The following is a 15,791-nucleotide window of genomic DNA, read 5'->3' on the forward strand; positions in this document are numbered from 1 at the left end:
AGCCTTAGACTAACTGCTGCTATAAGTCTGTCTAACAAAGCCTAAAAACAATACTTGAAATAATTAAATTGTCTCCAAGTAGTTTAGCTATGCTTCAGAACAAAGATCAAAAATACTTATAAGAATAAGAAAATATACAGCATGAACTATTAAAATTTATAAACTAAGCCACCACAATTAGTAAAAACAGACATATGGATCAATGGAACAGAATAGAGAGCCCAGAAATAAACCTACACACTTTGGTCAACTAATCTTCAACAGAGAAGGCAAGAATATACAATGGAGAAAAGACAGTCTCTTCAGCAAGTCGTGTTGGGAAAATTGGACAACAGCATGTAAATCAACGAAGTACAGAATGGGAGAAAATATTTGCAAAAGATGAAACTGACAAAAGTTTAATTTACAGAATATATAAACAGCTCATACAACTTAATAAGAAAAAAACAAACAACCCAATCCAAAAATGGGCAGAAGACTGAAATAAGCAATTCTCCAATGAAGACATACAAATGACCAATAGGCACATGAAAAAGTGCTCAATATCACTAATTATCAGAGAAATGCAAATCAAAATTACAATCAAAAGTATCACCTCACACCAGTTAGAATGGCCATCATTCAAAACTCCACAAATAACAAATGCTGGAGAGGCTGTGGAGAAAGGGGAACCCTCCTACACTGCTGGTGGGAATATACTTTGGTGCAGCAAATGTGGAAAACAGTATGGAGATTTCTCAAAAAACTAGGAATAGACTTACTGTAGGACCCAGTAATCCCACTCTTGGGCATATATCCGGAAGGAACTCTACTTCAAAAAGATACCTGCACCCCAATGTTCATAGCAGCACTATTTACAATAGTCAAGACATAGAAACAGCCTAAGTGCCCAATGACAGATGACTGGATAAAGAAGACGTGGTATATTTATACAATGGAACACTATTCATCCGTAAAAATGACAACATAACGCCATTTGCAGCAACATGAATGGCCCTGGAGAATATCATTCTAAGTGAAGTAAGCCAGAAAGTGAAAGAAAAATACCATATGAGATCCCTCATATGTGGAATAATAATAATAAAAAAAAAAGATAAATGAACTTACATATACAAAACAGAAACAGAGTCACAGACAGAATACAAACTTGTGGTTGCCAAGGGGGAAGGGGATGGGAAAGGATAGCCTGCGAGTTTGAGATTTGTATATACTGACAGGTATATATAGAATAGATAAACAAGTTTATACTGTATAGCACAGGGAAATATATTCAAGATCTTGTAGTAGCTCATGGTGAAAAATAATATGAAAATGAATATATGTATATTCATGTATGACTGAAAAATTGTGCTGTACACCAGAAAGTGACACAAAATTGTAAACTGACTATAACTCAATAAAAAATAATAAAAGTAAATATCTTTTTTCATCCTTCACACTCAGCCTTTCTGTATCTTTAAAGCTATAGTGAGTCTCTTGTAGACAGCATATCACTGGATTTTTAAAAATTCCTCCAGCTGTTCTATGTCTTTTGATTGACAAAATTAATCCATTTACATTTAAAGTGATTATTGATAGGTAAGGACTTACCATTGATGTTTTGTTAATTATATTTCTGACCACTTTGTAGATCTTTTTCCCCTTGCTTTCTCTCATGTTGTCTTTCTATGTAATTTGATGACTTTTTGTGTTGTTATACTTTGATTCATCATAATCTTTTTTATACATACTATAAGTTTTCCTTTGTCATTAGCATGAATCTTACATAAAATATCTCATTGTTATAACAATCTGTTTTAAGCTGAGAATAAGTTAACATCAATACTTTAACTACTTGCCCTCTTACATTTTAGGTTTTGATGTTATAATATAAATCTTTTTAGAATTGTGTATTTAATAATAAATTTTGTAGTCATAGTTATTTTAAATATTTGTTTTTTAAATTTAAACTAGATTTGTGATTTACACAGCACTATTACACTAGAAATTATGACTTTGACTATATATTTACATTTACCAGTGAGTTTTATAGATTCATATGTGTTTACAATGTTAATTCACATCCTTTCATTTCAGTTTTATGAACACCCTTTAGCATTTCTTGTGAGGCAGGCCTTGTGATAATGTACTCTCTCAGCTTTGGTTTGTTTGTGAACATATTTATCTCTCTTTTATTTCTGAAACACAGCTTTGCCATGTTTTGTATTCTTGATTGACAGTTTTTTTTTCTTTCAACATTTTGAATATATAATTTCACTGTCTATTAGCCTGCATAGTTTCTCCTGAGAAATCCACTAATAATCCTTTGGGGCTCCCTTGTATGTGACAAGTCGCTTTTCTTTTGCTGATTTCAAATTCTCTCTTTGACCTTTGACAGCTTAATTAAAATGTGCCTAGGTATAACCCTTTTCTGATTCAACCTATTTGGGTTATTTTGGGCCTTATGAATCAGGATGTTCATTTATTTCTCCATGTTCAGCAAGTTTCAATCATTATTGCTTTCAATTGACTGTTATCCTTTTTTGACTCTTCTAGGATTCCCATGATGTGTATTTTGTTTTTCTAGTCGGTATCTCACAAGTTCCACAGGGTTTCTTCAAGTTTTTTCTTCCTTTTTTTTCTCTTTTTGATACTCTGCATAATTTCAAATGTTTTATCTTCAAGTAATCTGATTCTATCTTCTGCTTAGTTGAGTCTGTTTTTAAAATTCTCTATTGAATTCTTCAGTGCAGTCATTGTATTTTTCAGCTGTATGATTTCTGTTTTTTATGGTTTTTATTTATTTGTTGAACTTCTCATTTTGTCCATGTATTATTTTTCTAGTTTTGTTTAGTTGTATTTGTGTTCATGTGTTTCACTGAACTTCTTTAAAATGATTATTCTAAATTCTTTTTCAGATTGATTTTAAACCTACATTCTTCAGGCTTAGTTATGGGCCTTTATTAATTTCCTTTTGTTCTATCATCTTACTTGATTCTTCCTTATTTTTGTATCCTTGCATCAGTACCTGTACATTTGAGTAAGTGGTTTCCTCTACCATAATTTTCAGGTTCAATTCAGCAGGGTAAGTTTTTCACCATTCAGCTCTGTTTGGGTTATTGGATGGGTCACCTAGTAACATTCACTTGCAAGTGGGGACTGCTATTGGTGTTGCTAGCTGGATGAGACCATTGCCTGTTTTCTGTAGAAGGGTACCACTGGCTGGGCTCTGTGGTTCGGTGGGCCTGCTGGCCAGGCTCTGCGTTCAAGCAGGGTCACTGCATAGTCTCCCTGATGAGGCAAGCTTATTGGGCTTTGTAGTCAATTGGGGATACTAGCTCTCCAATCATCGTTCATTGTTTGGTGCTGTGGGCTGTGTTCAGTAATCAGGCAAAGATGTGGACTGGACTCTGGCTGGGCAAGGTTGTAAGCAGGGTTCAATGGCTGCACAGGTCACTGTTTAGGATCCCTGGTTATGCTAGGCCAGATGCTATGTTTGACAGTTGGGCAGGGATGCTGGCTTGCCTCCCTGCTTGAGTGGGGCTATAGGATAGGTTCCTCAACTGTCCAGGTACTCTGGCCTTGTAAGACTAGAGGCTATACTCAGCAGATAAGTAGGGTTGTGTTTTTGCTTCCTTGCCCATGCAGGGCTGTAGAACTTGCTTTGTGTCCAGTATGCTGGGCACCTAATTCAGGCAGAACTGCCAAGCAAGCTCACTGGTCAGACAGGGCCACCCTTTGTCTCTGCCAATGGGCAGAGCTGTTGGCTGGATTCTCTTCTCAAGTGTCACTGAAAGCAAAAATATGGCCCATCAAAATCTAAGCACTTGTTGCTATTAGTCCTATCCCCCTTCTCTATGTTTCATCCCTAATGTTTAAGTCCCACAGATTGCCCAGTGACCCCCAATAAGAATGGGCTTCCTGAGAAGCATTTTACAACTCTGGGGTAGCTGGAGATCTATCTTTGGCTCTCTTTTCTCACTGGAAAAACAATGGAATCAGAGAGGCCCTCTCAGTGTGGTGTTGTGCTGAAGGGCGAGGCTGTCAAAATAAAGCTGCTCTTCTTACCTTCTTAATGTGGCCCTTTATCTCTGTGGTCCAGTGTGATACTTCTGCTTCTCCTCCAGGTTCTGGGATTTTCCAATGTTGTCTTCTCTATAGATAGCTTATATTTGGTCTTCTTGTAAGAGGTGCTGAAGTTGGAATGACCTATGCTGCCATCTTGATGATGTCACCTCCCATGTATGCAGAATTTGCATTGATAACCCATTTCAATTCTGATAATAGTGGTTTGTAACTCTATTTTTATTTTGCCAATATTTCTAGTTTTATTACTTTTATTTTTTCATTAATGTTTTTGAAGAACTAGTTTTTAAGTGTTTTCTCTCTTTTTTTCCAATTATCAGTTTCATTGATTTTTGTCCTTACATGTATGTTTTCCTTTTTTCTGCTTGCTCTGGGTTTGTTTTCTCTTTGCTTATACTTCCTTTATGCAGAAACTTACTTTATTAACTTAGTAAAGACTTTTCCCTTTTCTAATACATTTTAGTTCTATAAATTTCCCTCTCAGGTCTGCTATGGCTATATCCCACAAATTTTGATATGTTTTGTTTTCATTTCCAATCATTTTCATGTATTTTCATTATTTCCTTTGATATATCTACTTTGATTCATGGGTTATTTAGAACTATATTGTTTAATTTCTGAGTGTTTGGAAATTTTCCACTTGTCTTTCTGTTATTAATTTCTGGTTTGGTTCCATTGTTGTCAGAGAGCACACACTGTATGATTTCAATTCTTTTAACGTTGCATTTAACAGCAATGTTGAAATAATTATTTTGTGGTCCAGTAAATAGTCTGTTTTGATGAATGTTCTATGCTTGTTTGAAAAAAAAAGTGTATTCTGCTATTCTTGGTTTCTGTTGATTGATTGTATTATTCAAATAATTTATATCCTTATTTACCCTTATTTTTGCTTTTCTATTTTTCTTTCTTCTTTCCTGATGTTCAAGGATTGTTTATTTCATCATGTTTCTTCTACTTGGGCAAATTTCTTTTAGGTGTCATATAAGGGTGGCTCTGCTAGCAACAAATTCTTAGTTTTACTTACACTTAGAATGTCTCTTTTTCTCCCTTTATTTACCTTTTATTCCTGAAAGATAGCTTCACTGGATGTACAATTTGTGACTGACAGTCCTTTTCTTTCAGTACTTGAAAAACGTTGGGCTACTTCATTCTGGCCTCCAGAGCTTCAGATAGAAATCCATTGTCCCTCAAATTGATGTTCTCCTATAGGTAATATACAGCTTCTCTTTGGATGTTTTTAAGTTTTTTTCTTTGATTTTAGTTTTTAGAAATGCAATAGGCTATATCTTGGCATGGATTCCTTTGTGTTTTCCTATTTGAGGTTCATTCAACTTATTGAATCTGTAGACATATCTTTTGCCACATTTGGGGAGTTTTCAACCACTATTTCTTTGAATATTTCAGTCATATCTTCTTTCTTCTCTTCTAGGAATCCATAATGTAAATGCTGGATTTGTTGCTTTTATTGTATAAGCTCATGGGGCTCTCTTCACTCAGTCCATTTTCTCCATTTGCATTGAGTAAATTCTGTTGATTCACCCTCCAGTCACTAAATTATCTGTCATCTCTACTATTGCACCCAACCAGTGAGTTTTTTTTTTTAATTTCAGCTATTCTCTTTTCCAGTTTCATATTTGTTTTCCTTTTTATAACTTTTATTGCTTTGCTGAGATTTTTCTTTTAATTTATCTCAAGAATATTTGTAATTGCTTGTTGAAGCATTTTTATAATGGCTGATTTAAAATCCTATTCAGGTAATTTGAATATCTGATTCATCTCAGTGGTTGTGTCTGTTGGTTGTCTTTTCTCATTCAAGTTGTGATTTTCCTAGTTTTTGACATGGTGGAAATCTGAACCATATTAAAACAATGTGTTTTAGAAGGCAAAAACCTTGTTTATGTTTAGCATGCAAGTCCTGCCATAATTTTGTTTTCCAGTGGCAATGGAATGTTCAGAGACATTCAGAGACTTTGCTGTGCTGGTTTGTTGTGCTTGATTTCTCTGATGTCACTGGGGCTCCTGTTGATCCCTGCCAGAGCCACTTATTTTCTCTGGGCAGGGAAAGGGATTCTCCAGCTTGCAGGCGCAAAGAGTGCTTCCTTAGTTGCAGCTTGCTATGTTGAGATTTTCCTTGCAGTTGCTTCCTAATATCTAACTGGGGGGAAGGGACTGTTTAGCCAGCAGAGATGAGAAGCAGCTTCCCTGGCTACTTGGTGTCAGCAAGGGTCTTCCCCAACCCCCCTTTCCAGTGTCTCCAGATCCACTGGTGGTTGTCACTAAGACTTCTCTTTGACCTTGGGCTTCATTCTGCTAGGTTAAGTGTTAGGGACATGCCCGGTTGCTGTGTTTCTCTGTTCTTCTCCAGGCTGCTTTCCTATTTCTACCTTTTCCAGTCCTTCTATTGTTGCTTCTTTTATTATTTCCAGTTTTTATTTATCTCCAGGAAGAGATGAGTCTATGGCAGCTCATCTAAACTGGAAGTCCAATTTATTTTTTCAAAAGTGACTTTTCTGCATGGAGAATCAATTGTAGAGGATAGAGTGAATGTAGAGGAAAGAAAGCAGGAGGCCATCACATAAGTCCAGGTAACAGATAGTTGTGCTTTAGACTGGGATGATAGCAATAAAAACAGAAACAGATGAATAAATAAAAGATATTTTTGAGGTAAATCAAACAAAGACTCACTTATGTGCTGACTTAGGGGATTTCTGGCTTGAGCAATTGAATGTATGAAAGTGCCACTTAATTGTCAAAAACATTTCCTATGTTCCTACAAGGATCAAACCCACCACCACAAAGATACATCCCTTCATGAAAGACATGGGCTTGAGCTTATGTTCCCCAATATGGAGCAGAATTATACACTCAGAAGAAATATATTCTCATCCCACTTACTTCTACTTGTCTCAGATTCATGACTAAGACCAAGTTAATAACTTTTCAGTTGCTAGTTAATAACTAATAATTGACTGGGGTCCCCAGAGTACACTGGCTTTTAAATAACCTCCATGTTAACAACACACTGACAGTTCTGCTGTTAAGTGCATTGATTATACAATGGCTTAAATACCCTCATTTGATTTTATGACTAGCAATCCAAATCTTATCCTGCCTCTGCTCCTGATATATTTCTGAGATTTCCAGTAAAGCTCTCCACAAAGCCATTGATCACAGTAAACCACGATGAATGATAGGCTCTGGTCTGTGTTTTAACCTCCAATCTTCAACATTATTTGGCAATTGAACATCAGTTCTGTGAGTTTCTACATTTAATCTGGAAGGATATGATAAATAGGCAGACAGGTTTGCTGAAAAGAAAGGAAAGTTGGATTCAATGTAAGTACAAATGATGGAGATTAGTAGAATTTCCATGATATAGAAGGATGAAGCAGGTATTTAGAGTCAAGTAGATGAAGACTTGAATCCCTGCTTAATTTGTAGCTGAATGATCTGGGGCAGAGTCATTTACTCTTTCTGATCATTTGTTTACTGAATCCTAAAACAAAGTAGCACCCTGAAAGAACTAAAGTAAGTCAAATGCAATCAAGTATTAGATGCTTTGTAATGTATAAACCACTATGCATTTCAGTCATTGTTTCCACTCTCCTTGATGTGTCTTCTCTTCTCCACTTGCCATGTAAAAAGGTATTATAGATAATGTAGTAAGAGTGGGCCATTGTATCCCATCCCTACTCTATCTCTTGTCTGTGTTCTCTCATCCAGGTTTTAGAGAGCCTTGAAAGGAATATTGCTTTAAATTACCAGAGGGAAGGGCTCTGTCCTATAAAGAGGCCCCCAATATCGCAAGTAGACCTCTCACATCCCTAGCTGCCAAAAGAGCCCTCTAGATCTGTGCCCACCTCTCCTTGCTGAGTGGAAAGGTTTCAGCCCAGTCTTAGCACTCTATTTCCCTTTTCTTAGCATTCAGAATACATTTGGCGCTTAAGGGCCAAAAGATGGTTCCTGCCACTCTGATGTTGAGGCTTCCTCTAGGACAGCATCTTCACTTCCAAAACAAAAACGTGAAGGGTCCACAAAGGATAGGCAGAGATTCATTCTATGTCCAACCCTAGCACAACCGTCACAAACCCTCACTCCCTGAGTGCTCTCTTTTTTCACAGTCACAACCTCCCAGAAGACACAGAGACAATCAAAATCACCAAGTTCACTCTTACAGTGTTTTAACAAGCACTTTAATGTACCAGAATTTCTGCCTGAAACATGGAGAGGACGCTCAACATTCTCTTTAGGAGGACTGGCTTCCTGAGGAGCTTCTGGCTCCAGAGGTTGTGGTTGCTCATGACAACAGTATTCCATTTACCCACTTCTCCAAAACAGTCCACTGCCAAGGAAAATCAAAATACAATTTGGATCTTCAAATCCCACCCACCCATTCCCCATAATGCTTATGTTCTTAGCTCTTAGTTTAGATGTGGATTATCTTCACAGCTCACTTAGCCTTGGTTCAGAATGAAATTGCCTAGGTCCTGGAAAGTAGTAGAAACCTAATCAATGAGCCTTACTTTTGGTATCTACTTTGTGAGAAGAATCAGCTTTTAGAAATTTCCAGAACTTCCAAGTGTTAATGGGTGATATATCTGTTGAAATTTGTGATATACGATATTAGTGGGCTTACCTATCCCCAGGTCCCAAAGTGGAGCAAAGAAACTAAAGAAAAAGAAACTAAAGAAAAAGAAAGCATATCATTTCCATGTAAATAAATAAGTGAAGAAACACTCAGATGAGTTTGATTCTCTCCTCTGCCTCTGTATCACTCACATCCCTTTGACAGTGGAGTCAGATGCTAGTCTATGGCCTGATGGGAGTGTATTCCTGATGTACAGTTCCAGGATCCATCTGTTACTGCTTGAGAGACAGAAGCTTGAAGCTGTCATCTAGGATGGACCTCCTGTTGCGCCGTAGCTTTCTCTGCCGATGCTGGTACCACACCACACCACAAAGAGCCAGAGCAATGAGCAGGAGAATAACACCCATAGCAATCAAGACAGAAGCCAGCAACTCAATATCCTTTACAGGGATCTGCATGCCCAGCATCCTCACATTGCCTTCTTCAATGTTTCTGAGGATTGCTGCTGAAATGAAACAAGAGGAAAATGAGGAGCCTAGGTTGGAGAGTACTCTAAAAAGGCATCTTTTACTGTCAACAACCAGGAGAAGAGAAATAAGCCCATCCAAATAAGACAGAAGAACTGTCTTTATCCCCAAAAGATCAGCCAATGATGATAGATTCAGAGGACAGAGAATCAGTGTAGCAAAATGTCATAGCTGAGAAAATCCTTAGGAAGCACTGAGGTTCCAATTCCCCCAAGAAAAGAGCTCAGATTCAGAGTGAGAAGGTCCTTGACATATTTCTTTAAATATATAAAGGTCTGAGATGTAGAAAAAATAAGAATTGGATTTGGTTTGCATGGTTTCAGAGGTTAGAACTGGGAGCAGTAAGTAGAAACACCTGAGAAGCAGTTTGACTCAATCCTCTAGCTTATCAATATTCACTTTGAACACTGGAGTATGACAAAAGCCTGCCACTGTGCTGTCTGATCTCTTACCTCTTTGGGTCATGGTAACACTGAAGTCACATTGATCTTTCTAGGTGAAATACCTGATTCTTTTAGTTCCTGGCTTACAAACTTTTGATGATCTCCAATTAACCTAAGGAGTAAAGCTCACACTCATCAGGCATTCCAACTCTCACAATCAGGCTCTATGGTACCCTACTCTTATTTACCTTGTTTACTACTCTTTAGCCACAACAACTCATTCTTTGTTGTCCATAATGGGCTATCCTCCTTCAGACTTCCAAGATTTTCTCAAGCTGCTCCCTTTGCCTGAACACCCTTTCTTCCTCCTCACCTTTCTATCCCCAGCTTAAACATTATAGGTCTCAGCAAAGGTTTCATCAATTCAGTTGGACAGTTAATGGTCCTTCCTTCTGTGTTTCCAAAGTACCTGTACTATTGGTACTTCAACAATTTACTTGCTTGGGCCAACTCCCCTCACTTCTGGATTTCAGTCTCCTCTTTTAAAAATAACCATACTTATTTCAGAGGTTTATTGTGAAGTTTAAGTGAGTTAATATTTATAAAGTATTTAGCATAGTACCTGGAAGGTATCAAATGCACAATAATTAATAGTTGTTATTATTATTTGTCCCTTTTTAAATAATGTATATCATCCAGCACTGCAATTATTGTTTCTGTGTCTCATTCCACTTTTAGACTTGAATCTCCTGGAAAATAGTGACTACATCTTACTTTTTTGGTGTTCCTGTAAGTAAGCATGTGTTTAGCGACTATATAACTGGATGAATGAATGTTCTTACAGAACTGAGAGAAGATGAACTATAATGAGTTCAAACAGAAACTGGAAAACATCCTGGTTTTGAGTTTGTATTCTATCACTTACTCCTCTTGTGACCTTGGAAAAATCACTCCCCATCCCTCAGTTTCTCATAAAGAAAATATTGGGTTTTATTAGATCACCAGTTTTGAGGATTTTTGTTCCCACCATGGAACTTTTCAACAAACAAGAGTTTATGAAGATGTTTGTACGTATATACACACAAATATGCACAAATGCATATATGTATATATAAATATGTATAAAAGTATAAATATATGCACAAAATATGTATATACACACAAATATCTGTGTGTGTGTGTATATATATATATATATATATATACAAAAACATACACATATATGTACAGCTCTCCACTCTCCACCTCACCTTACCTCTCCCCAACCCCTCTATGTCATACCCTAGTCCCCTGTTTGACAGTTTATAAGACTCTTAGGCAGATCATTGGGACTATTCCAAACAGAGCTGAAAAATCTCCAGACTAAACCGGTGATCTCTAACATTCATTGTTTCATAATTTTCTGAGCCTTTCTCAGTCCAGGTACAAATGGGGTGGAAAGTGAAAGCACTATTTTAACTGAGCTTGGATAAGACAAGAATCTCTATTTTCTTGAAGGGCTCTTGGTTCCAAAGAGTCAATTATTATTCCATGGATGCAAGCATAAAATTAGCCAGTGCAGACCGAATGATATTTTTCCTAGTTTCACACTGTCCCTGTGGGTAAAACATCACTACAGATAACTCCTTCACACACAACTCAGCAAGATCTTGAATTTTCTTCCCCATCACATATTAGATGGAAGGCCTAAGACAGGAGTCTTCAGCTGGAAATGAGGCTATTTTCCCCAACTCAGGAGGTTGGGCATGGGGGTGAGAGAGAATAAACCTGCTAAAAGTTTATTCTCTGAATTCTGCTGAACCTTAGGTTCTTGGCTTCTGAAGTCTTAAATAAATCTCAGGATGCTTTCTGCTAGTGTTGTGGTCCACATTTCAGTCATGTGAAACCCATCTTCTAGAGACATTGCACATTTCCCCAAATGCATAACACGTATAACTACCCACTCTATGCATCATTCTCCCTACCTTTTCCAATTTCTTCAGTGATGGTGGTGGTAGTGCTTAAGTGTTCTAGAAGGAAAAAAAAAAGAGGTTAGTCCTGTTTTTCTTCCTACCTATCCACAAGCTTGTTGTAGGATGTTAGCATTGGTTTGAAGAAACTGTCTGTGGTATAGTAAGCAAAATGATGGTGCCTTGAATTAACTATCTTATATTCAAAATCAACATTGGTATGTTAATTTAATTTTGAGCAGTGACACAAAATACGAGCAAGTGCATAGGCTTAAGAGTCCAAAAGATAAGTCACCTCTCTGCCATTATTTACATATTTATTGGCACTTTCTCAATCTCCATTATTGCTCTCTTTACTGCCCTTTTCCAGCCTCCCTTCAGGAAGCCCCTGCTCTTTGTCAAACTTATATCCCTGCATATTCAGCCTCTTCTCAGAATACTTCTTCTTGTTATTTTAATGAGGCTGAGCTCTTCTCTGAGGACTATGCTTCTTTTATGTCCTCTCAATACTGCTTTGAGATTATTTATTATCCATTCCCTTTTTGCAAAGATCTATCCCTTTTGAGGCTCCTATTATTTGACTAGAAAAACCACAACCACTTATTGCCACTGTTACCTAACAGTTCTCTTCATTCATGGAAGTCTTTGGTATGTGGCTCAATCTTACTCCTCCTCAATTCTCATCATGAGTGTTGACCTATCCAACACTGAAGCCTCACAATTTTTGGATTGCTTAGCTCCAATGACTTTCATATATACTCCAATTCTGTCAACCACTACTTTGGTCACATTGGACTTATTATGCAAAATTGCTCCACTTCAGAAATCTAAAATTTAACAACAGCATCCTATCCTTTCCATGCTCTTATGCTATTTATTCCACTTCACCTGTTATTCTGTCATGAAGACCTCTAACTCCTGGACTCTTCTATTTTTTCCTAGACCCACCAGCTTCATCCTGTCTTCTCTTCTGTCCCTAGTCAGGCTAAATTCCATTGTCCATCACTTCAACTACTAACTTGTGGGTTTTATAATCATTCACTGAAATCCCAGTAACTATGCTTTCCTTGCATTTTTTTTTTCTGGTATGCTGACTGCTGGTGGGGAAGCATCACACAATTTTAAAGATCAGTATTCTTTGTGTCCAACTTTAAGTTCTGAATGCTGCTTAGCAATAATTTATTTTCCATCACACGGAATAACTTTTTTTCTCATTTTCCAGAGTGGTTATTTCAAACCTATGCCCACTTTCCTCAAGCCCCTTATCCTACTATCTATCTATCACTCTCAGCAGATGACTCTCTCTTCCATCACAGATGAAACACAAATGAAATAGAGAGAAATAATCTACCTTTTTGTCAAGCCTCTCATCCAAATCTACACATTAATCCTTTTCTGTTTTCTCTCTTATTTTAGTAGAAGAAAATGACCTTACTCTACTTTAATCTTTTATTGTAGCTCTGATTTTCATCACCTGCTTCTTCACCAGGGTCTTTTTCTCAACAATTAGTTCTTTATTCCCTACTTGTCTTCAACTCTTCCCTCTGGTTGGCTGTTAACTCATATGTGGTTGGAACAATATCAAATTAGATCACAGTAGGGTATAAACAATCAAAAAGGCAAACAGATAAGATTTATGGGCTGGCTCATTCTTATTAAGAGATATGAGCTATCCTTATTCATGGAAGTTCTTTGATGATGTGTACTGATAGCCTCTTATCTATTAGATAGTCCATATTTGGGATGACCCACTATTACATGTGGAGACAGTCTGTCACTTTGGATTTATAGCATATTGATCAATATAGCATCAATTCATCACTTTGGTTCTGAGGGCTGACAGAACACAACAAAGAATTATGTGTGCTTGTCTGGGTGGTGGAAACAGTAGTAGAATAGTAACTGGGAGACACATTCTAGCAGTATGGGTTACCAGAGAACAAAGCTTTCCAAAGATATAGGAAATCATAGTGTACAATCATTTGTCTCCATCCCTGGGTGTAAATGGCAGAGTTGTATCTTCTACCCTGGTTTGCTAGTCCTATTTGAATGCCCAAAATGTTTTCCCACTTTCTATTCCTGCTGATAGAGTGCCAATGGCTGGGAATTCCAGAACACCTCCCCTAGTACTACCAGTTTTCAAAATAGTATGATTTAAAAAAAAAAAAACATAAGAGAAAAGAAACTCCCCTGATTCCTGTGGGTCCCAGGAGGTTCTATAGGGCCTCTTAGAAGGGGGATAGTTCTGAGTACATATTCATGTAAAGAGGCTTAAGAAGTGAGATACTGCCCTTTAATGATCCAAAGACATACAATCCAACACAACCTACCCTTCTATGTTCTTGATGATGAATGAAGATTGATTAGTAAAGAAATTACCTCAGCTACTCCTTCATTATATAACAAATGTAAAGGAAAAAAAAAAAAACTTTTTCCACTCTTGGTAGCAACTCTGGGATAAGCTGTAATTGATGGACAATATCTCTTTCTAGTCTTAGACAGAGTTGTTCCAGGACAGAAATGACTGCCTTTCACAATCCCAACAAAACAAACCAATTAAGATGTTACTTTTAGAATTATATTTCTTTTTCTTTTTTTTAAAGAACTCATTAGCAAGATTCTTTGAAATAGTCAGTGCCTCTAATAAACTCTGAAATAATAAATTTATATACAAACTAAATGTATTCAAAGGAAGCAAACCTTCACTAAGCATCAATGCATAGAGTTCAACCAGTTTCAGCCTAGGTCAATCTATGTGAACTCAACAGGTGTCAAAGAAATTAGGAGGGGACCAGATCAGGGGAGCAATAGAGAATGAGAAATATTTGTTGAGAGAATACCTTAGGGTGAATACCTTTTCTGTCTCAAGCCCTGGTTCTTCTAGGGATGAGAAGGACAGGTGCAAGACACTTCTTGGGATTATCTGGCTCCTATAAGCTGGATACAGTGCTAGAAGATAACCTATCTTGGTTAATTAGGCCTTACCTCTTTGGGACAGGACCGTAAAGAGGGTCTCCATGCCAGCATGGACATGGTCTGTAACATGGCAGTGCATCAGCCATGTCCCAGGGTTGCTGGCCACCATCTCCACAACCTCAAAAGTCCCTGGGAACAGATCTACCACATCTGCCCGGTAGCTCTCTCCACTCTGCAAGAGAGATTGGGGATGGGGGAGAGAAGATGAAGGGTATAGAGATCATCTCAGAGCTTATAGGAACTAAAGGCTTGGATGTCTACATCAGGGTCTTGAGACTCCAAGATTTGTAGACCAGAGAGCAACTTAAAAATTCCACCTTATCCATCTCCCCTATGAACCCACCCATACAAACTGACTCAGCAGAGGAGACTCTCTCATCCTTACTTTTTCATAAAGTGACCTAAGTTAAAAGCCATTCCAGCTTTCATTAGGGGGCTAAAAAACTGGTATCTCCATAATTTTCATCAGGTTTAAGCCTTGACCCCAAAAAGGATCCACATATTTCCTTTAGAAATGAAACTCAATTGTTTCTCCTCCATGTCATCACCTTTATCAGAACTTCTAGATCTTTAAGTCTACATTAATGCCTACAAGTCTGACCCTTTTTCCTAAGACTAAATTTTCTTCCTCAAAACCTACATGTTTTTCCATGTAGTTCCTAAAGTAAAGTTCTTATAATGGATTAAGGACTTTCAGAGTTTCCGAAATATCACTCTGAAATTCCTTGCTCTTAGGATGACTGTTCACTGAGTCTCAAGTCCTTGACTGAGATCCAATTACATTCCTTCAATCTCCTTATCCCATAAATGAGCCACTCATTTCTTCTATATCAGAGGGGAAAGCTAAAACCTAGAGAGAAATGTCTGACCCATGGATACAAAGCCAAACTAGAATTCCCAGTTTAATACTCCATGTACAAGAACTCTCCTCTTTTTAACTGATTATTATCTTGTTTCTTGCTATTCTCTTCTTCCTTATTGGGTATCAAATCACTTTTCTAATCATCCCTGAGGGACTCAGCCCTCTTTCCAGCTCACCCGATAGAGAAAGCTTTCTGCATGGAAATGGATAGTGTGTAGGTCAGTTTCTTGGCCCATGGCAAGCATGTACCAGGCCACTCGTTCTCCTTGGTACATGGTAAGGCCCTTGAGGTTGGCATAGAGCTTTCCATTAATGGCTGTAAAAGAACAAAAAGTATTTTATATCTCTCATTTTGACTTTCCATTGCCACTGCCCTAGAGCTAATAGCTATCATCTCTAATGATAGCAATAGCCTAACTTCTCTTATCTCTATTCCATTTG

The 15,791-nt window shown here is 37.5% G+C and overlaps 1 protein-coding gene across 3 annotated transcripts in view; it reads right to left on the minus strand.

Annotated features, from left to right (window-relative positions):
* Positions 1 to 8,241: 8,241 nt before the first annotated feature.
* HEPH (hephaestin) overlaps positions 8,242 to 15,791 on the minus strand; it is a 96,114-nt gene continuing 88,564 nt past the window's right edge. For 2 of the 3 annotated variants that reach the window (XM_031446532.2, XM_010981996.3), the window contains exons 18-21: positions 15,527 to 15,666; positions 14,498 to 14,660; positions 11,528 to 11,572; positions 8,242 to 9,158 (exon numbers count right to left, since the gene is read on the minus strand). In XM_031446532.2, the coding sequence (XP_031302392.1) occupies positions 8,926 to 9,158; positions 11,528 to 11,572; positions 14,498 to 14,660; positions 15,527 to 15,666 (581 nt within the window). In that variant the 3' untranslated portion in view covers positions 8,242 to 8,925. The remainder of the gene's footprint in view (positions 9,159 to 11,527; positions 11,573 to 14,497; positions 14,661 to 15,526; positions 15,667 to 15,791) is intronic. The other variant, XM_031446533.2, reaches the window with a different exon arrangement.

The sequence above is a fragment of the Camelus dromedarius genome, chromosome X (genome assembly GCF_036321535.1).
Source record: "Camelus dromedarius isolate mCamDro1 chromosome X, mCamDro1.pat, whole genome shotgun sequence".
Taxonomy (NCBI): domain Eukaryota; kingdom Metazoa; phylum Chordata; class Mammalia; order Artiodactyla; family Camelidae; genus Camelus; species Camelus dromedarius.